We start from the raw sequence: 22,415 nt of genomic DNA, 5'->3' as shown, positions 1-22,415 counted from the left end.
TACATGAGCATTTAATGTAATAAAAGAAATAATCAATGTATTTTGTACCCATATATTACAAAATACTTTTTGCACCAATGTTGGGCATACAGAGCAGAAACCAGTCTCTTCCATCCCTCTCTGTATTTAGCTGTTGCTTCCATCTGCTTTATGGACTTGAGATAGATTGTTCTGTCCTCCTGCCAAGGGTAGTTCTTAAGATTTCTCTTCGGCTCCCTCATTTCCTCAAAGCAGTTGGTTTCCACTTGACAGCGTCATGCAGGAGTATGTGTGCTGGCATCCAGAGTACATTCCCCAAATATGCCCGATGCTTCCTTCTAATTCTAGTGGAGACAAGCTGCTCGTTCACAATTTCTCTGATTGCTTTGTTGGCAATGAAGTCTCTCCATCTAATGCCCAGAATCTTATTGGGACACTTTGTACCTCAAAGGAGCACCCTGAAACTGCCATACTCACCACTGTGATATATGTTTTGTACAAAGTATGTCTTGTGAGGTATCATTCTGTCAGTCTTGATCTCCTTGAACACTAAGAACCTGTTGGATTGCATGTACTATTGCTGTATGTGAAGTTATGAAGTATTGCTATATGTGTTACTTAAATATGTTGTATTGTTGGGAACACCCACAACCAGCCTTTCAGTTACAACAAAAGAGTAGCCATCAATAGCCAGATGGTCGTTAATGGCTCATCAACACAGAATCCATGGTCCCAGAGTCTTCTTGAAGAAGGCACATACACTATGGAGACTGCTTGACCAGTGGGGACTGATTGACTCCCACACCACAGAAAAAATCTTTCTAGAAGTTGGAAGATATATAAAGAGAGAGAAAGTGACATCATTTGATCTCTCTTTCCCAGCAACTCAACACCTGGAAGAATGTCTGGAGGACAAAGATTTTGAATTGGGGAAGTTTGGTTCCAGGCTGGAACGTAGTCCCACCTGGTGTATTGAAGAACTGTAACCTGCTTGTACCATCTGTCAGGCTGAGAAAAGCTGTTTGATTCAACTCCTGTTTAGACAAAAAGTTTGAGATTTAGAATGAGTGTGTGATGCTGCACTCCATAATGCTTTAAAAAATTTGCTTACGAGTGTAAATATGATGTAAGTGGAATATGTTTTATGCTAGATATGCCAGTTAACATATCTTTGTGAAGGTTATGATCAAATGAATATATTCATCCGATTTAAATGCATGTATCATTTTTATATCTGAAGTTATGAGCGTTGGCTCTCTGCTTGTATTTAAAGTGTTTGCTGTAAGGAACACATAAGAAAGTTTGGCCAACATGTTGTGAAGAGATTACTCAAGTAATTGGGAGTACTTAACTAACAATGGACTTTGGGAGATGCCAATCCACATCTGAGCTTTCCTGGGAACGTTCAAACTAACATGTAAACAGTGCCGTGGGCCTGCAAAAAGCTGAATCATTCATGGACATGTGACTTGCCCAGGTGGCTACAAACTCCACCTTGCTGCTGTGATTTTCCACAGTAAGAACAAAGGGGTGTCCTTTCACAAAAGAGAATATAAAAGGCCCTGGAACCTTCTCCATTTTGTCTTCAGTTGGCTCAAGAGATGGCCTCTCCACCCCAAAGAGATGCCTGAAAGAAACTGGAACAAAGGACAGAAACTACAGGGGAGGGAGTCATTGTTGGACCCAGACTAGGAAGTACAGTCTGTGAAAGAAGCTTATTGGAAGATCTCTGGGGGTGAAACTTCATCTGTGATCAGTTTCTTAATGTATTAGGCTTAGACTTGCGTGTTTTGTTTTATTTTGCTTGGTAACTTACTTTGTTCTTACTTGGAACCACTTAAATCCTACTTGTTATACTTAATAAAATCACTTTTGTTTATTAATGAACCAAGAGTTAAGTAATGTCCACTTTCCTTTGATGAAGTGGTGAACTAGGTAATGAACTTACACTGGTCAGGCTTTTGACCAGTGCAAGACAGTTCAGTTCAGGGGTTAAAGACTGAGGGGATGAGGAATTGGCTGGAGCCTCCCTATTGATTGTTCATGAGTGGCTGGGGGATCATTCATACAACTCAGTTGGGTGTGTCCCTGCCTGTGGATGTCTGTGTGAGTGCAGTGCCTGTCAGAGGCTTGTAGTTTGATGTCAGCATCACAACAGTGTGAGAGGCAGCCCAGGTTGGTGGGTTTGAAGAGCTCAGAGGTCTCACTGTCTGTGTTGCACCCTGAGGACCCGTCACACTTACATAGGTATTTATTTTGTAGACACTTATTTTTCTAACATTTTAATAGCTCTCCAGCTCTCACAGATGTATGTTAGCACTGAGATTATGTTTGAGTTGAAAATTATCAATTTTGGTTTGATTCTCTATATCTTTGATTTCCATACATTGTTGAGCTTAGTGAATGTTGTGGATGCCTTTCCTATCCTTGATGTCACATCTTTCTTGAGGTCTCCATTGGCTAGCTTGGTGCTGCCCAAATAAAGGAACTGTTCTACTTTTTTGATGTTTTTGCCTTCTAGTATGATATTACTGTTCCATGTTGGGTTACAAGGAAGTTTTGGGATAACTGATTTTGAGCTATACTTGTCCTTCTGTTTTTGCAAAAGTATCTATCTTTATAGCTTTGCACAGGTGTTGCTCAATATCATCAACAAAGTCTAGATCTCCAGGCATTTGCCATCTATCCATACTATGCTTGTGTTTGTATTATTTCTACCTATTACCATGAGAAAATACTTAAAAGTAGAGATTTGGAAATATAACAGTCTTTTGTCTCATCTGGTCTTTTGTCTCAGTTGAAAATATCCATAATGGCAACTATGGCCAAGAATATATGAATGTAAATCATATATTAATCCGAGGCAAGGTCACAGTCAAATGGTACAGTAAATCTATACTGAACAGTGAACATACAGCATGAAACTTTCTCCATGTCACTTATTTCAGAGCTAGAAGAAAATCAAAGAATCACACATAACTAGCTCAGTTCTAACTTTGCTTTGTATTCTCTGTAGATATCAGTACCTTACTTCAAATCTGGATTTTATTCAACAGTAGCAGGAACACAAAGATGGCAGTATTTAAAATTAATGAAAGTGAAGTTGTAGAATAAAAATTTAAATATATAAAATTCACAAATATGCAAGTGCATGTCAAAGAGCTCTGATGAGAAACAGATAATCATCTACTAGTTTCAGTGCTTACATTGTCATTGAGCTGTTTTAAAATATGAGCTGCAATTAAAAAAATTCTCACTGTGGTCCGATGTAGAGTGATATAAATAACCTTTACTAAGTCCAATATAGTGTAATAGTAGAATCAGTTGACATTCTTTTACTTAACACTGCCTGCAGATTTGCCTACGTAATGGCCAAATTCACCTTCGGTATAACTCCACTGATTTCAGTGGAGTTACACCAAGGATGAATTTGATGTAATAGCTTGTGTTGCTTAAAGTTAAGCTTTCCTGGTTTAGGGCAGTAGTCTGGCATTTCTGACTAAGCTTGGGGAGGGATAGCTCAGTGGTTTGAGCATTGGCCTGCTAAACCCAGGGTTGTGAGTTCAATCCTTGAGGAGGCCATTTAGGGATCTGGGGCAAAAATTGGGGATTGGTCCTGCTTTGAGCAGGGGGTTGGACTAGATGACCTCCTGACGTCCCTTCCAACCCTGATATTCTATGATTTCTATGTCGCAGTATGTAACGTTAAAAAGCAGCTTAATGTTCCTACTGTGATAAGGAAACAAAACAAAATGGGCCAAATTCAAACTGTTGCAACTCCACTTCCTTTAATTAAGATTCTAACCCACAGTCTACATCCCTATTTTACTCCCTGTAGAAGTAATAAAAAGGCAGTATTCTTGCATCACCGATTTAAACAAAAAAGTGATCTTTTCAGACACAGTGATATACTAGGGATACTAAGTACAATCTTTTGTATCCCAAATCATTTGACGATCACTGTATGTTTGTCCACTCGGTTCAGTCCTTCTTTCCATTTTGTGGGGACACTGCAGACAGGTAACAATGAATGAACTGAATGCTACTGTTAGCTTTTATACTGAAAAATAATCTAAAAGTAATAGCAGGACTTGAGCAGTATCAGAGACATCACCAAACTACATCTTACAAAACAGAAGTTGGCAGAAATCGAATAGTTCTTTGACCATGTTAAGACATATAACTTTTATTTTTTATAGTACAGGGAGAGGAGAACTACACTCATTTCCCTTGGTTACTGAGGGTTTCAGGAATCCCTGAAAAGTTCTACTTGACTGAACAGTCTTTTGCTCTGAAATTTCAGAATTGTTTGACAAAAGACCTCAATTGGAAGATACTATCTAGTTGCTGCTTCTTAAAGCACGAAATGAATCTGAGAGAGGATCTCCTGGCTGTAAAGCAAGGAGTTGTATGAAAGTTTTGGCAGCAAGATAGATCTGAGCTATTTGTATAATTACTATATTCTTGTTTGCTGTTTAGAGGGGATCCATCACTCCAGACTATCAATCATCCAACAGGCTTCTAATCCTCAATACCCTCTTGAGCAGAACATAGAAAGTATAAATGAGGAATGGTTAGCCAGATTTTAGCACCTCAAAAACAGTTCTGTGCACTTAGGGAAGGAGGATGTTTTGTTTTGTTTTGTTTTGCTGGATGTTTTGTTGTTAAATTCCAAAGGGATTTCTGGCCACGCTTTAGGAAAGGATTGTTCATGTCTATGTTGAATTATATACAAATGAGAGAGCAACTGAAAATTGGTCGATTAGTTTTGAGGCTTGCAAGAATGACATTCAAAGGCAAGAAATGTAAAACACACTATGTTTACTAAAAACAAAGTAATCCTAAGCCTATTTTAGGCTGCTCATTAAAGACGTTGCTGTAATGAATATGTGCAAGTGGGTAAAATTGACATTACAGTGGTAACCTTACCTCTCTGTTTCCTGACTTTTGCACTATTAAATAGCTCAGTCTTAACTTCTCATTAATTTAGTAGGTTTTTGCTTATTTTGCAGAACCCACATTAGCACTTTTTGCCAGGCTAGCAAAAAAATTTTCTGGAAACCCACCCTATTTCCCCCACAAAACATACTAGCTTCTGCTCCCCCTGAAAACAATCTTTTTTTTTTTTTTACTAAGTAGGGTAGGATAATCAGGAATTGATGTGTAAGATAATCAGGAATGTCCCTTTTTTCAGGGCTGGTCCCAGACAATTTTACATAAACTACTGTGGGGTCCCAGTTTGCAAAACCCAAAGCAGACTAACCACCTGAAACAGCTGCCAGCCAGCTGCGAGTGAAAAATGGATATATATATATGCATTGCAGAGACCACTCCGGGTCTATAATACACTCACCAGTAGCTGAATGCCTCTGCTGTCACCTGGGTGTAATTTGTAAAGCAGTGTGTGTAAAAAAGCCAAAAATAGCTGAGAACTTAAAAACTGGATGGTAACAGACCACAAAATCCAGTGATGAGTCAACCTGGTGATATTCGAAACAAAGAGAGCTCTTAGCCATGTTAGTGAGCTTTTTCCATTGCTTCATGCTGACTCTGACTTTCTAGACTTCACAGTGACAATCTGCTGTTACCTTGTCCTCCATGAAAACTCCCAATGAGCACCCTCGTAAGCGACCCCTCCCACACAGAGTTAGATTCATATGGAGTCTGAGACAGTGGGCATTTGGTGAGCCTAGCAAACCAGCTGCACCCATACCAGCATGGGATACCAGCCCAGACAGGATGCTGACATCTATGCTTCTGCTCTCCTCCCCTCCACTATAAGTGAGGGATGGACTTGGCAGGATTCTGGGGGAGGGCGAAAAGAAAATACAGGAAATGGTGTACAGCTGGGGGAGGACTTGAGAGTGAATACAAGAGAATGAATAACGTGGCAGAGAGATAGCAATGGTGAGATATGAGGCGGCTTAATAGTTATGGGGAAATCTAGAAAGGGAAGAAGAAAGAAAAAGGGTAGGAGAACTGAGAAAGAAACAGATTCTTTCATTTTCCCATTTTGCTTCTAAAGCACAGAAAATATGAGGAAAGAATAAGCACCCCTTTTTCCCTCCCCTGAAGCTATCAAAATCCACCAGAGCGCACATCCCTGATTCTCATTAAAGCTGTACCCTAAGAATGCTCAAGCTGCTAGACTCCATTACCCTGGCACCAGGAGAATAAAAGGGACAGGATGGAACTAAAGATTCCCTACCACCATAACGTCTACACACAAACATCTCCACAGTGCTTAAGAAGCCACTAGAAGACAATGCTGCCCAGGGCACCATATTCATGAGGGGACATGGTCTGCAGGAAATTTCCTAGTTTGCTAAATGTCTGATCCTTTCATACGCACTGGGATCGCTCAGATTACTGGAATAGGAGTTCTGAATGCCAAGTACTACAGAAACAAACCCTCAATGTCACTTTACATATTAAAGCCCACATTTTCAGACAGTGCATGCAAAATGCACTTGCAGTTTTGCACATGTCTTGTATAAGCTGGGTATAGATGTAGTAGCTCCTTTATTGGGTAAATAATGCTTCTTAAGTCTGTAAAGGACTTAAAAATAATCATTACAGTCTGTGTTAACTTTTTCAGACTTCTAAGAAATATAACATCTGATTTTTAGTGATTCCAGACTCCATTTTGTGTGCACAGTTTTATGCATGCGAACACGCACACACAAACACACACTTGCACATCTGCAGTTAAAATTTGTATACTTGTGTGTACAGATCACAGAGCTGTCACATGCAAAATTTAATTTGCATGAATGGGTTGTTGAAACCAAAATTTTAAGACTTGTGCTTCTACACCACAGAATCGTGACCTGCAACTGCAGACATTGTACACCAAACAGTGCGTGCAGGTGTGTTCATCTACAACCGGGAGCAGATGTCTGAGCATCAAGCCCCATTAGTATATCTTGCACCAAATATATGAAAGCCGGAAAATATTTATTGTGCATGGACATGGTGTAGATATACTATACATTTAGGAAATATTTCTCTTCTCTGATCCTCTCTGCATATTTTTATTGCATATTCTGAAGCTGTTCCACACAGGCGAGTTCAGAGAGGAAAGTTTTTCCAATATGTGAAAGGACCAGTCCATAGATATGCAATGGGACATTTGTTTATAGTCACTAAAACGGTGCCACAATATGCAATGCATATCGGGGAAAAATACTGTTTAAATTAGGTGCTGCATGGGCATATAAATTACTTGGCTATTTTATTTTTTATAACACCAAATAGTCCTAATCACCACTGAGGTGCTAATTACAATACTGCAAAACCTGATCTTTAAATATGATGTATAATTCATTTATTTTAAGGGGGGAAAAAAAGCATCTAGTTTCTGAAACAAGTCAAGAATTATTTTTTGGCTGCTTCCAATTAAAAATCAGCCAAACTGCTTTGTTTGACCATTTTGAGTGTGGTAGGTGTAGAGGATAAGAAACTTACATTCTTTAATTACATTCTTATTTTATGACTTATTTTGTTCTACTATATTTCCAATTCTCTTCAGATCTTTATTGTACAGTATGAATGGATTAATATTGTGCGACTTTTCTGTTCTTTTAATAAATTATGTGTCCAATTCACTTGTACTCTGCTTAGAACCTTATTAATGATTTGGAAGGTGCACCTAATCAAAACCTATATTATTCAAAAAGCCCAAGTAATAGAGACACTTTCATTAAATAAGGAAAACAATGTCTTGAGATACTGTAGATTATAACTTCAGCAGAAATGTGGCATAGCGTCCTTCAGCTAGAACTAAATAAATTCATGGAGGACAGGTCCATCAACTAGGGTTGCCAACTTTCTAATTGCACAAAACCAAATACCCTAGCCCCGCCCCTTCCCTGCCCTCCATTCACTATATTCCCCCTCCCCTGGTGGTTCACTCTCCCACACCCTCACTCACTTTCACTGGGCTGGGGCAGGGGGTTGGGGTGTGGGAGTGGGTGAGGGCTCTTGGGTGGGGCTGGGGATGAGGAGGTTGGGGTGCAGTAGGGGTTGTGGGGCAGAGGGATTTGGCATGTGAGAGGGTGCTGCGGGTTGAGGTAGGCGTTTGGGGCGCAGGCTTATTTCGGGCAGCTCCTGGTCAGTGGCGCAGCAGGTCTAAGGCAGGCTCCCTGCCTGTCCTGGCACCACGCTGTGCCCTGGAAGCGGTCAGCAGTTCCAGCTCCTAGGCGGGAGGGAGGAGGAGGCTCCGCGCGCTGCACTTGCCCACACACACTGCTTCTTTCCCCAACCCCTGCAGGCACTGCCCCCCAGCTCCCACTGACCACAGTTCCCAGCCAATGGGAGTGCGGAGCCGGAACTCAGGGCGGGGGCAGTGCGTGGAGCCCTGTGGCCCCCCTGCCTAGGAGCCGGACCTGCTGGCTGCTTTCAGGGCACAGCACGGTGCCAGGACAGATAGGCATTAGCCTGCTTTAGACCTGCAGCACCGCCAACTGCACTTTTAATGGCCCAGTCAGCAGTGCTGACTGGAGCTGCCAGGGAACCTTCAACTGGGTGTTCCAGTTCAAAACCAGACACCTGGCAACCCTACCATCAATGGCTATTAGCCAGGATGGGCAGAGATGGTGTCCCTAGCCTGTTTTGCAGAAGCTGGGAATGGGCGACAGGGGATGAATCACTTGCTGATTGCCTGTTCTGTTCATTCCCTCTGGGGCACTGGTATTGGCCACTGTCAGCTGACAGGATACTGGGCTATATCAACCTTTGGTCTGACCCAGTATGGCCGTTCTTGGCTAAGCAAAATGATGTCCTAAAACATACTAGTTTCAATTTGTGATTCAAGCAGTCATAAAATAGGGTTCCTTTGATGTTTTAACTGTGCCAGGACCGCACACTGTTTTAGACAGCTTCAGACAGCATGATGACTGTCTTTAGAAGATCTGTTTATCAACATGAATAATAAGAAGTTACCAATGCTCATTTTTAGTATTAACATTTTTAATGCATGCCTGAAAGACTGGGTTTCAAACTTGTACATGAGCTGTAGTGCAGGGAGAGGTAGCAGTTAGGTAGGTGGTAACAAAAAAAATTATTTGATATCCTGATCATTTTTTTTTAAGACATCATGGCCATTTACCAAAAATTAGGATTCTTTACATAAACCAGAACTTATCTGCATTTACTGACATTTCTGGTCCCTCTTTCCATGGTTCAAAAGTTTATTTTGTCTAGCTGATTATGTACATTTCTGAACAATGAAGAAGGAAATTAAGTTAATTAACCTATCATCTCAGTAATGGGTTGACAGTATCTGTAGTTTGGCCCAGTTGTTTTCCTGTACTTATCCTGTTTTTATGACAGATTCAGTGTTCTGTATAGCTAGGGTGAAATTTTCAAAGATGTCCAAAACTAAGCATGTAAATAGATATTTGTGTATAGTAACTAGATATTTTGTGCATCAGTGTTTGCAGGCCCAAACATTTGTATTAACAAATGGTGTCCATGTAAACAGTCTGAGAGCATTTTAGGAGGCCTTTGAGAAAAGGATGCGCCAGTGTCCTGAATAATACTGAAAGTGCTTAGATATGCGTGATATACATCCAAATAAACAACTCTTCTCAAATGAGGATTTCACTGTGGTTAAAATATGTGCTTGTAAGTATTACTTCATTTATTTTTCCCTTCTACCTTCAAAATAAAACAAAACAAAAAAAAACCTTGGAGTCAGAAACAAGTGCTTAAAGGCCATGGGTTTAAATTATTTTAATTTAGGCTCTGGTACCACTACATGGACTAGGTATTTCTGGATCTCAACACTAGCAGTGGGGAGCTGTTGCCTTTCTTCCCAGTCTGCTGGGAGAAGAAAAAAATGTGAAGGTACTTGAAAAAGCCTGCTACTACCATGTCAGTAGACATGGGGACAGTTATGGCTGGCTCTGTATAGAGGGGCCAGAGAAGGAGGGACAGAAGAGTACTCCACCACATACATATGGAGCAGCCATAAGATTGGGTATTGCTCTCCATGAGTCCATGGTCAGGGAATGACATGATGTCAGTATCAGTCCCCACAACACCTGGGAGGGTGGGTCAAGCATGACTGTCTTCACCAGTTGGTCATCTGCAACTGGGAAGGGAGGAGACATTTTGTACCTCCAGAAAGGAGACAGAAGTGCTGCTGCACGTTGGTATGCTCCCACAATGCCATCAGTGTGCTCCACACTAGTGCTGTACCTCTGCATACCCACTCCCACGAAACAATGGGTCCCTGAGCCAGAAAAGAGCCCAAACTTTCTGAACTGACATTTGTATGAAAAGGAACGGAATAGGAAACCTGCTAAGAAATCAATTTTCATTTTAGAGCTGGTTGTAGCTTTGGGCAATGGTAATTGCAATTTTTACCAAGCTGGATTGTGCAGTGATGTAATATAAAAGGCATAAAATCAGGGCAAGATTAATGAAATCTGATGAAATAAAATACTATTAAACAACTTAGCTGCTGAGACGACATTTGACCAGAGCTGACAACAAACACAGAAGTAGTAATGGCAGCACTTACACTAAATATTCCCGGCTGCAGCGTAAGTAATAGGAAAATCTTTATGGGATAAATCCACCCCACGGGCACTGAATGCAGTGGAACCTTGGCTGAAAATACTGTGGAAATACCATTGCTCTGCTGCTCAGGGAGGTATGGCAGGCAGGATGGAACTCTAGAGGAGCCATGCACAAGGAAGAAGGGGCTTGGGATTGAGGTAGAGGACAGGAAGCCAGGTGTTCTAGGACTATGTGCATCCACAGGCCTAAACGTACAGGATGCACGGAAACCCAGCTTGTAAGGTATAGTAGCAGTGCACAGTGTCAAGCCACTGGGTTGGAGAAAGAACTCTTCCCTGACCCTATCTGAGATATTCAGCTCAGGGACTAAGTGTGATTAGCATTTGGCCCCATAACTGAGAACAGTTTGGGCAGTGGAAGTAGCTGCCAAGAGAGGCTTTGGAATAAGTCCCTGGGGACAGGAATCAGATCAAGCCTTGAATCACATTTATCAGGGATGGCTTATGAATAGTAATAAATAATAATAATAAAAAAAAATCAATTCTGCCTGGCAATATGGCGGGTAGACTAAATCACCACATTAATCTCATCAAATCCAAATCAATTTATGAGATGGGCATTTCATCTTAACAAAAATAACTTTTCTGCTTATCAAAATAGTAAAAACAAAATTAAAAATTAAGATGTAAAACAGAACATATACGGGCAGTGGAGCAAATTACAGTGGATGCCCATAAGGACTCAGACCGTTCTGAAAGACATTACCATTTCTAGTTTTAGTCTCCTCTAGATGGGTACCATGTCACTGAAAACTCTAGAATCAATCAAAAATGGTGGAACTTTTAAAGAGGTTCACTGTACATTTACTCAAGTATGATACTGTCCACTCAACGGTGACAAGAGCTCAAGAAGAAGTCTGTGGATTTGAGTCTCCCATTAATGGGATATGCTAGAGGCCAGTGAAACGTAACCTTTTTTTCCCCCACAATCTTCCACTCCCCTTGCACATACTGTATTGTAAGTACATATTCCTAACGGGAAGCAATGTGTTTGTGTGGTGATGCCTGAAAGTCAAGACTCTTGGATTCTGTTCCTGGTTCCACTGGTGATTTACTATGTAACCTGGGGCAAGACATTTAACTGTTCCTTATTTTATCCATCAGTATAATGGGTATAATATAACCCTATTACCCAGGATTAAAATCAGGGCAAATAACCTTGGGAAAGCATTTTGAGAACCTGGTGAACATGCACTTTCTGAATGCAAATAGTTATTATAACTAGAATAGAGAACCCTCTCTACTTCTTAGTCCATTAGTCCCTACAGAGCATAATTCTCAGAATCAGTGGCCTTGCCCCATTTTCCAGTAGAGGCCAGAACCTGGGCTCCAGTAGTATGGCAGAGGGGCCAAAAGCTACCTTAACAGGCAGCTGGGGATTTTCCTTGCATAGGAATCCTTGGGTGTTGAATAGCTGATGTAGCCTGCTCTATGCCACTCACTCCCCGCTCCCGTGATGAAGAGTGTGTGCAGCATTCTGGGGACGCTGAGCTGCTGGAATGGCTCTGTGGGGGGCATTACAACATTAGAAAGCCATATTGGGTCAGACCAAAGGTCCATCTAGCCCAGTACCCTGTCTTTCAGCAGTGGCCAATGCCAGGTGCCCCAGGGGGAATAAACAGAACAAGTAATCATCAAGTGATCTATCCCCTATCACCCATTTCCAGCTTCTGGCAAACAGTGGCTAGGGACACCATCCCTGTCCATTCTGGCTATTAGCCACTGATGGACCTATCCTCCATGAATTTATCTAGTTTTTTTTTGAACCCTGTTACAGTCTTGAGCTTCACAACATCCTTTGGAAAGGAGTTCCACAGGTTGACTGTGTGTTGTGTGAAAAAATACTTCCTTTTGTTTGTTTTAAACCTGCCGCCTACGAAGTAGTTCTTGTGTTATGAGAAGGAGTAAATAATACTTCCTTATTTACTTTCTCCACACCAGTCATGATTTTATAGACCTCTATCATATCCCCCCCTTCGTCGTCTCTTTTCCAAGTGGAAGAGTCCCAGTCTTATTAATTTCTCCTCATATGGCAGCCGTTCCATACCCCTAATCATTTTTGTTGCCCTTTTCTGAACCTTTTCCAAATCCAATATATCTTTTTTGAGCTGGGGCAACCACATTTACAAGCAGTATTCAAGATGTGGGCGTATCATGGATGTATACAGAGGCAATATGATATTTCCTGTCTTATTACCTATCCCTTTCTTAATGATTTCCAACATTTTATTAGCTTTTTTGACTCCCCCTGCACATTGAGTGGATGTTTTCAGAGAACTATCCACAATGACTCCAACTGCAACTGACACAACTTAGAGCAGACCATAGGCTATTCCAATTTGGCCCCTATGCCTCCCCAAGAACAGAGAGGGAAGAAGGCTATTTATGCCACCTTCTCAGGTGCACAGAGCAGAGCTCAGGCACACTTTAGGATCCAGCCCAAAGGTTTAATAGTAGAATACTATAGTGAGGCCACATAATCATATTAAATCTTAATTATTTCTACAAAATATACTCCAGGGCAGTCAAAATATATATGAAACACACTCAAATAATTTACTACAGTATCCTTGACTTCTTAAAATGTTTGTTTTCATTGCTAATACACAACATTTGGGTAATACACATTGGGATCTATCCACTGGCAATGAATGAGACTCTAACTTTTATAACTTTTAAAATACGGCATTAGTACAATGGCTTTCTAATATAAACATACAGAATGTAACTGGGAGTATGAGGTTTCCTAGAGGCATAGAAGGCCCTGTGTGCAGCAGAACCAGTGCAGGGAGCTTGCTCAGGGCATGAGGACCCCTTCTGCCCAGGAAAGCTATGTCCTCTGGGGGCACCCACTGCCCAGGTACACAGAGGAGGAAGAAGGCTGGGAGCTGGACCAGTGAATCAACAACTACGAATACATCAGTCAAACACAAATATCTGTGGGGATACTGAGGTGGGACAAAACAGTCCCAAGCCTACTGCAGCTCTGAAAGCCTGAGTGGGAGGATTCCCAGACAGTGCAGAAAAACCCTGTGAGCAACCTGCATGCTAGGGCTGTGAATAAGGTCCTGGCTATGGCTTTTATCCACTAACAGTTACGCTAATATTCACAAGCAGTGTTAGAGTGTTCAATTATTATTAAAATTTCCCATCAGCTCTTGCAGCTTGTCAGTTATGAAAAAAATATTCTAAGTCATCACTTCATGAAGACACATAAAGGAAAGATTTCCAACAAAATTTTGTAGGAAACAGCTTTCTGTTTTTATATCTTTCCTAGGGGGGTAAAAGATCATTCCATCATGTAGTGAGTAGTTACAGTTTCTAAGAAGACATATACTGTAACCAGATGCAGACTTTTGTTGTTCAGTTGAAGATGTCAAGTCCCCCCTCCCCGGCCCCAACTGTCCTGTTCCCTGGTGGAAATTCTGATTTGGAGTCTTGGCAATTTCAGCAGCTCCAAAGGTTCTCCCTGCTACCTCACTAATCACTTCCCTGCCATGTACTATCTTACCTGCAGATGTAATTCTTCTTGCAGGAATCTTGTAAATTCAAGCAGTTTGGTTTCTCCTTGTCTTCATACGAACACACAGGAACAATAGTCTGCCGTCTCCTTTCTGTACAGGCTATGTCTCGACAGGAGCAGAAGAGCATCCCATAGCTGTGCTTTGGGGGAACTTTGTCAAAAAATAGACGGAGAGCCTTATGACACTTCCTCTTGTTGCAGATTTCATTAGATGTACTGCTGGTGCAGGGGGTTATATAAGCAGATCTGAACCTCTTGCAGGTATCATTTAGGTTACAGGCTTTTGCTGCATCCAAACAATTGTTCCCCTTTGAAAGTGCTGGCTCCACTGTAAAAAATAAGAAATATATCAGGTTTATATTGCGTTACAATGTTTGTATCTATTTCACAGTTAATGAGACCTTGAGCATATATTTGTCAGCTAAGAAATCTTGGCTGCCAGAAAACGTGTCCACCTCTTATGCTTCTTTGGCTCATAATTCAATGAGAGAGAAAGTGCATGAGCATATGTTAAAATTATAATGGTGGAAAATGAAGGATGACTAAAGTCAGTAGCATTGCACTTTATCTTCCTTGTAAAACAAATACAGTAAATGCATATTGGGCTAATTAATCCCTGGTGTAACTCCATTAAAATCAATGGAGTTGCAACATGGAAAAACTGTCGACTGTGAAAGAAGACAGTGAAGACACAGGTTACTGTTTAGTCAGTTCTCCAAAAACTCTATGAATACCATTCAATAACCATATCAACCACCATACTTCCCAACCTGTAAAAAGTTTATATGCTCATTCTGCAGAATTTACAGACTACATGCTTACTAATACATTGTTTACAAGGTACAAAGTCCACAGAACTTGAAAGGTTAGCATGTGCAGTGAATCACGTATGAGCTCTGTAAGCCCATCCTACACATCTCGTAAACTCCATGCTCACCTCTACAGGACAAGCAAGATAATCTTAAAAGGACCATAGGTGCACCCTGAACCTTACAAAGTCTATGGAGGTTACAATCAGCGTTAAAGACACAGGCTAACACAAGGATACAAAGCTATGGAAAAGTACAGACTAAAAACTTCATTAAGGTAAGTGTGAAAGTTGTAAGGAATTATGCAAATTTAGTAGAATTTATCTGAATATTAAAATTTTCAAAAACCCAACCATTCGACAAAGAAGAAAATTGGAGTTAGGGGTCGACAAATAATTTTAATTGCCATAAATAGTCAGGACCCACCCAACATTGCAGATCCAAGAAACAGTCATAAGTCCCCATTATGCATCATTTCAATTGCAAGCATGAACAGCAAAACAATGTTGCAAGTTCTTAAACTGTAATAGGGTCGCTGCATCCAGAGCTTGGGGTGGCCTGCAGCATCCCTGCTTCAGTTTCAGGGCTCCTCAGTAATTCACAAAGGCCTTCTTGTAGGCAATAGCTTGGACTGGTTTATTACCATACGTAGTTCCAGAATAAAATACTCAAAAGTTCATATATTCATCCTTTCCTTCTTCATCAAGCCCCTCCCAGGGTCCTACTGCCTGGAGTCTTTCAAGCTACTCTGAGGTAGAGCTGGCCAAAATTCTGGGATTTTGATATTTACGAATTTGCTTTCATTCCACTTTGGAAGAGGAGCCTTCCTGCTCCTGAAACCCACAGCAGCCTTCTCCAGGCTGCTGCTGAAATCTCTCCTCTATCAGAGCCTTTTCTACTCCAAATGCATGATTGGGTCACATGACCCTCTTCAGGGGGTAGTTGTGTTAGTCTGTATCCACATAAACAACAAGGAGTCTGGTGGCACCTGAAGAAGTGTTGTTGTTTTTTACCAGTTTATGCCCAAATAAATCTGTTAGTCTTTAAGGTGTCACCAGACTCCTTGTTGTTTTTATGACCCTCTTCATTTCCCCGCACCGGGGGAGGAGTGTTGACTGTGGCACAAGTGGGGCTGAGACTCATCAGCCTTTATAGGGTCAGTCACTCAGTGGCAGTATGATAAAAATAAGCAACACATTACACTACAATCTCCCATACCTACATCTCTGAAGCCTGATCCAACACAAAAGTAGCAAACACTTGATCTATTTTCAGTCCAGCTATATTTTCTAGTCACAGAAGAATAATTTTACATTGCACATTCCAAGCCTTTCTTCATCCCACTTTCCTGTTTAGTAAATAGATCACCATTGTTTGTGTCTTATCCTCCTCATAAAATACAAAACCTGGACAGATACAACATTCCACTATAAACCAGAGGGACCAATCAGGTCTTACATTCAAAGTCTGAAGTTTAAACACTAGATCTAGATGAGAGATCGTATAGTCAAAACATAACACAAGATACAGACCATAGAGACCAACTTCAGATCTCCCTTACAGTAGTGTAAATCCAGAACTGCAGTGATTTCATTGGAGTTATTCTGGATTTATACCACTAGACTGGAAATTGGCCTTCAGCATCACTAGCCTGATTCTGATCTGACTTACACTCACTGGAAACACAAGAGTGTTGATCTAGTGCAAGTGAGATTAGAATCAGGCCCTATCACTCAAATCATATTACACCAGACCATGTATACTTAGTTCAGAGAGGAAGGGAGGTTTTTTGTTTGATACTGGACTGGGTCTTAGGAGATCTGAAGTTGATTCCCAACTTTCTGACAGGCTTACAGTGAGACCTTGGGCAAGTCACCTAAATCTTTTTGTGTCTCACTTTCCCATTTGTAAAATGGGGATAACATAGCTCCCTATTTGATGGATATGTGAGGATAAACTAATGTTTTTAAGGTGCTCAGATACTACGGGGATGGAGCCATAAAGTTATATAAATAGCAAGAGATTATAGTTTTTTGAAAAGCTAATTCCATATGCAGATGAAGCAAGTTGTGACAGGTCCATAGAATATATAATATTTTAATTAAAAGGACATAATTTTAATTATGCCAAAGTCCTTGGAACAGATACTAAACGAAAATATGCCAATATTGCCATGGAGGAGACAGTAGCCAGCACCACAGAGTTGAGGTTGCATGTCTAACTATAAGAACGATTTTCATCACTTTCAAATGTTTGTTTTTTGGATAATCTTAACATTACAATAATGTTAAAATGTTGTACTACATTAGCATATAATTATAACCTTTACTCTAAACTCAAAGTTTTTTCTCTGTGATACTGCATATAGAATTATATGCTAAATCCAAGTATAATTACCACATCATCTGTAGGGCATATAATTATGCAATATATGCATAGTACATACTAATTACGACGTGATTACAGAGTAATTACATGCTTATTTGTGCCTGGAAGGCAAATGTTATACCAAACTGTTTAAATTAGGATGTCTTAGGATAAGCAGTTGGTATGAATTTTGTGGATGAGTTCTGAACTGATACATGCCAACACAAACATATAATTCACTACAGTCTAAAGAATTATTTAAAAATAAGCAAGATACAATAGAGCAGTATGTTCACATCTTTGTTTACAATCATGTATATGATTTTATTAAGGGTCCAAAATATGGTAAATGCTGCTATGGAATTAAAAAGTGCTTTAAAGATTAGGACCTCTGGGGACAAAAAAAAAATCAAAAGTGACATTTTTAATGATTTTCTTAAAGTACATAAGCCAAATGCAGTGATAATAAAACGATGGTGAAAGTTATGCTGAGTGAAAGTCGCACTTGGCAGAAATTGTTCAGAAAGCTACTGTGATATTTACACTCACTCACATGCATTATACATTTTATATCCAACATGTAACTTACGCTACTCTGTGTCACCTCTCAATATAGCACAGAGATTACTTTTTTACTTTAAGGCTGCAACAGTCTGAATTTTGCCAATTGCCTTTTGCCCTTTCTATTTTGCTACTTGTGAACCCAGCTACAGTATATTTATCACAATATTGTACATAGTCAACTTTTTTGAAATGAATACTTACACTAGAGTCAAAGTGGTATGCAATCAGAATCAACAGTGTTTGCATTGAATATGAACATATAAATCAAACATGCTCATGAATGCCAGATTTTCCTGAGCCTTTAAATCATGTATATTTAATTTAAAATTTACAAACTGAGCCTACTTATGTGTTATTTTACATTGTGAAAGTATCATGTAATTATTCTTAACTCCTTTGGTAGGTACAAACAGCACAGTACTTACTGTAAAAGTTCTTGCAGTTTATTTGCATGGTAGTAACATTTAAGGCCACAATTTCAGCTAGTCTCTGTTTTATGAAATGCAAATTATGAAGACAAGCAGTAATCTGACTCTTGTCGGATATTAACTATGTAATACATTTTAGGTTTAAAAGACAAATAGTTTACATCTTACTTTCTTTATCATTATTACAGGTATCACAGACTCGGGAAAGAAAATCCTTCCCTTTTCCCTATGTTGTCCGTCTTTCATCCTTCTTGCATCTAGTTTTCAGTCTGCGCATAGTGAAGCTTTGTGGCTGTCCAGGAAGGTGTTGACTCTAGAATGCCCATTAACTCAGTGATGTGCTTGAAGAGGCGCTCCGTAGATCCTGGGAGCCCCTTATTAAAATTTTTGCCACCAAACTCAAAGGACATTTGAGATCATTTCCCTGCCTTTGATAGATGTGTTTTGCAAAAAACAGATAATCTAAGTGTCAAAATTAATTTTAGAATAAACAAAACTTAGATTTTAATTTTCTTACAGTATATAAACAGCAATTTACAGTGGTTGCTATTAAAATTACAATTGCTCTTTGCAAGTAATTAGCATTATGAGGCTATTCAGTGTACTTAGCACAGGGAATACTGCGATCTTTGCGGTAAATGTTAATTAGGTGAAAGGGAACACTGTGAAATGTTATTGGTGACTACCCTGGGCTTGTTCCTGCATAGAAGAGTGGCACAGCTCTGCATGTAGAAGCCAAAGGTTGAAACTGTCCAGCAGGATAAGTAAAGGAGCAGAATCTGATCCTGCATTAATTAAGGTGCTGCTACCGCAGCACCAATTTACTCATATTTTGTAGAAGGAATAAGGACGGAGAAGGGAGTGTGAAGGGACACTTGTCAGTGGCATGCAAGGGTGGCAAATAAACCATCATCTCTTCGGACATAATGTACTGCCAATCCCAAGTGCGCAGAAATAATGGGTCAAGTCTCCAAAAATCACGAGACTGGCTTTAAAAATCATGGGATATTAGAATTTTGGGATTCTATTTGTCTTCTCATTTCTCAGCCTTTAGATACACATTCAGGTCACATTTTCACGCTTTTTCTGCAACCCTGAGGGCTAGAAACTTACCTTAAAAAAAATAAAGCTGAGATTCTCACACAATCACTGGTCTCTTGGAGCCGGGCTTTAAGAAAAGCACCAAATGTCACCAGACTCATGTTAAAACTGTAAGAGTTGGCAACACCGGCTATGCCCATGGTCTACATAATGCCCCCTTTATTTTAGCCTGCAATCTGGAGGGTAAGGAAGCAGAGGAAACAAGGGTCTGGAGACTTATCACTGCACAATGAAGTTGAATATAGTTTTTAAGTCTGTTTCATGTGCTCGGCCCAGAATAATGAACAAGGCATGAATTTACAATAGCTTTGTAGCCCTATAAATTTGTAAAAGATGTAGCTAGTAGAAAAAAGGGATTATAGGATGGTAAGCAATATATGATAGCTTGCATCTGTGGCTAAAATGTAACGCAACACATGAACAGCTCATGCTCTAGAATGGGGCTTGGCTACAAAACCTAATGAGCCAATCACAGAGTGCAAGACATGATGTGGAGTCGAAGGCGCATGCGGCAGTTTGTTTTACAATGTGTATATAAGCTGATTAATGATTTTGTACTTTGGATTTGTACCCTGTACCCATCCCCTACACTTGAACCTGATAAACTCAAGAGTAGTTTGACTGTATGTCAAAGAATCTCAGCGACAAATCCAACGTGGAACTGATTTATTGGATTACAGAAACTGGATAAAGTGTTCTCCCAGAACCGGATGAAGTATTCTGGATATGCCAAATGGAAAAGGTCTGGGGAGGAATCCCAACATAGCTAATGCTTAAAAGTTACCTGTGCTCATTTAGGTCTTGACTGTACTCCAATTAAAGTCAATGCAAAAATTCCCACTGTCCTGAAAGATTCGGGACAAGTCCATAAAGCCTTTGTTCATATTTCCATTGGAGCACGATCACCTTTTAGTCCCTGCTATGAACAGAATGAAGGCTTATATGGAAACATAATTCTCTTTGCACTATTGAAGAATACAGGTTTTGAACCAAATTTTGACTTTAGTCACACCAGAGTAAAGCTTGGTTAAATCCATTAGATTCACTAGAAATTAGTCTGGATTTACAACCGTGTAACTGAAAGAAGAATTTGGCCCATTATTCCTAGTTTTACCTCTTTCCCCCAAGGTGTCTTATACAGAGAGGGAGAGATACAGTGATAAAGGGCAGCTCTACACTTAAAACGCTGCTTCGGTATAGCTGCAGCGCTTTAATGAAGACACTCTACGCTGATGGGAGAGAGCTCTCCCATCAGCGTACTTAAGCCACCTCCGCGAAAAGTGGTACCTATGTCAGTGAGAGAAGCTCTCCTGCCAACATAAAGCTGTCTGCACTGGTATTTAGGTCAGTATAACTACATTGCTCAGGGTGTGGATTTTTTTGCACCCCCCCAGCAACATAGTTACCCCAAAGTAATTCTGTAGTGTAGACCTGCCCAGAGTTAGAAGTTGCTAAACAAAGAAACTTGTAGAAGCTGCTAACTGATCCAGTCACGGTTTCTCACGTATCGCACCAATGATTTCAACCCTAACCTAGAGGGATTTAGGATGTGAAGTTCCTCCTAGTGTGTAACACAACACTAGCATCTGGAATGAATTATGCATCAGAAGGACCTTATACAAAATAAATCCCTCTGGAGAAGAGATCTCCGGTCATTCCATATACAATTCATGCACTGTACTGAATCAGGGGCTGGTTTTGTGGTGTGGAATGCTCAGACCCAAGGCTTCAGCTGAGCTCTTCTAATTAATTTCCCCTGGACTATTCAAAGTGACCCGATGTCACTGCATATGCTGCCCAGCTATTCCATTCAATATATTACTTGATTTAGTCAGATACTAAGTGGACAGAATTAAGACTGAAATTGTGCATGCAGTTATACAGAACAAAATGTGAAAATATTACAATGTACATCGTCTGCATGATAAGAGATTTACTGCACACAAAGTTCACAAGACACAGTGCGAGACCATTTACCAAAGTCTTGCCAATTTACAGGGTAACTTTCAACATTTCTTTTTATTACTGCAGAATTGAATTCACAACTTGTTTCCTCTTTTCCTCAGCCTTGATTAATTACCATGTTAACATAACTACTGTTCTCCCTCTTATAATGGGCTCGCTCTAAAGTGCTGCCCCAGCAAAATAAAACAGGAAAAAGCTTCCAGCTCTTTGCTCTAGTATTGCAATCCTTTTTGATCTCACTATTTTTCAAATTTATGTTCCAATCCAATAAAGCATGCATGAATATAATAGCAAATCAGATAATACAAGGCTGTGACCCTTGTAAATGATCCTTCAAGCTTCTTTTTCCTTTTTCCAGTGACGTGGTAAAAATTACATTTAAATGTGCTTGTTGACACATGAGAATTCACTTTGTTGATCATATACACTGTTTCAGAGAGATTATATTACATAATGATGAATTTTCTACTGCCCCTTTTTCTCCCATACCTACAACCCCATTAAGCATTAAGCTGTAAGCAAACCTCCTCTGGGGCAAAATTGGAAGACTAGAACTATCGAAGAGCCAAATCCTGACATCCTTTTTCAATCAAAGCTCCCATTCACTTCAGTGGGAATTTTGTTGCTGTAACACTTGAGTAGGCTCTTCTAAATATGGGGCTAAATCCTTGCTAATTCTTTAAAAAATGAATCCTAACCAAAATTGGTTCCAAGATCAGCTATGAACCATACCTATCCTTTCCTGTTACAGGTATGCTTTAAAAAAAAACACAGACCATATTACACCACTGAAAATTTATATCTATCATCAACGGTTTCCAAGTCACATGATGTGAAGTAATTAATAGTTCTCTCTCCGCAAATGCAATCATTATATTTTTAATTAACCTTTTCAACCTTCTGCACCTTTTACTTTTGTTATACACTAAATCTTTGCAGTTTTTCAGTTACGTTTGATTAGATTTTAAACAATCACATGAAAAATAAACTTTAGATTTAGTCAAGCAGTCCTTATGGTTACAAATAAGAAGGTATTGTAAACATTGATGTAACGAGGATTGTTATAAATCAGATACAGGGCAGACACTCTGAA

General features: G+C 40.0%; 1 protein-coding gene across 3 annotated transcripts in view; it reads right to left on the bottom strand.

Moving 5' to 3' along the window:
• The window catches only part of GFRA1 (GDNF family receptor alpha 1), a 194,430-nt gene that overhangs the window by 58,106 nt on the left and 113,909 nt on the right, over positions 1-22,415 (bottom strand). For all 3 annotated transcript variants that reach the window (XM_074959278.1, XM_074959276.1, XM_074959277.1), the window contains exon 4: positions 14,077-14,416. In XM_074959278.1, the coding sequence (XP_074815379.1) occupies positions 14,077-14,416 (340 nt within the window). The remainder of the gene's footprint in view (positions 1-14,076; positions 14,417-22,415) is intronic.

The sequence above is a fragment of the Natator depressus genome, chromosome 7, assembly GCF_965152275.1.
Source record: "Natator depressus isolate rNatDep1 chromosome 7, rNatDep2.hap1, whole genome shotgun sequence".
Taxonomy (NCBI): Eukaryota; Metazoa; Chordata; order Testudines; family Cheloniidae; genus Natator; species Natator depressus.
This window is presented reverse-complemented; position numbering and strand designations above follow the sequence as displayed.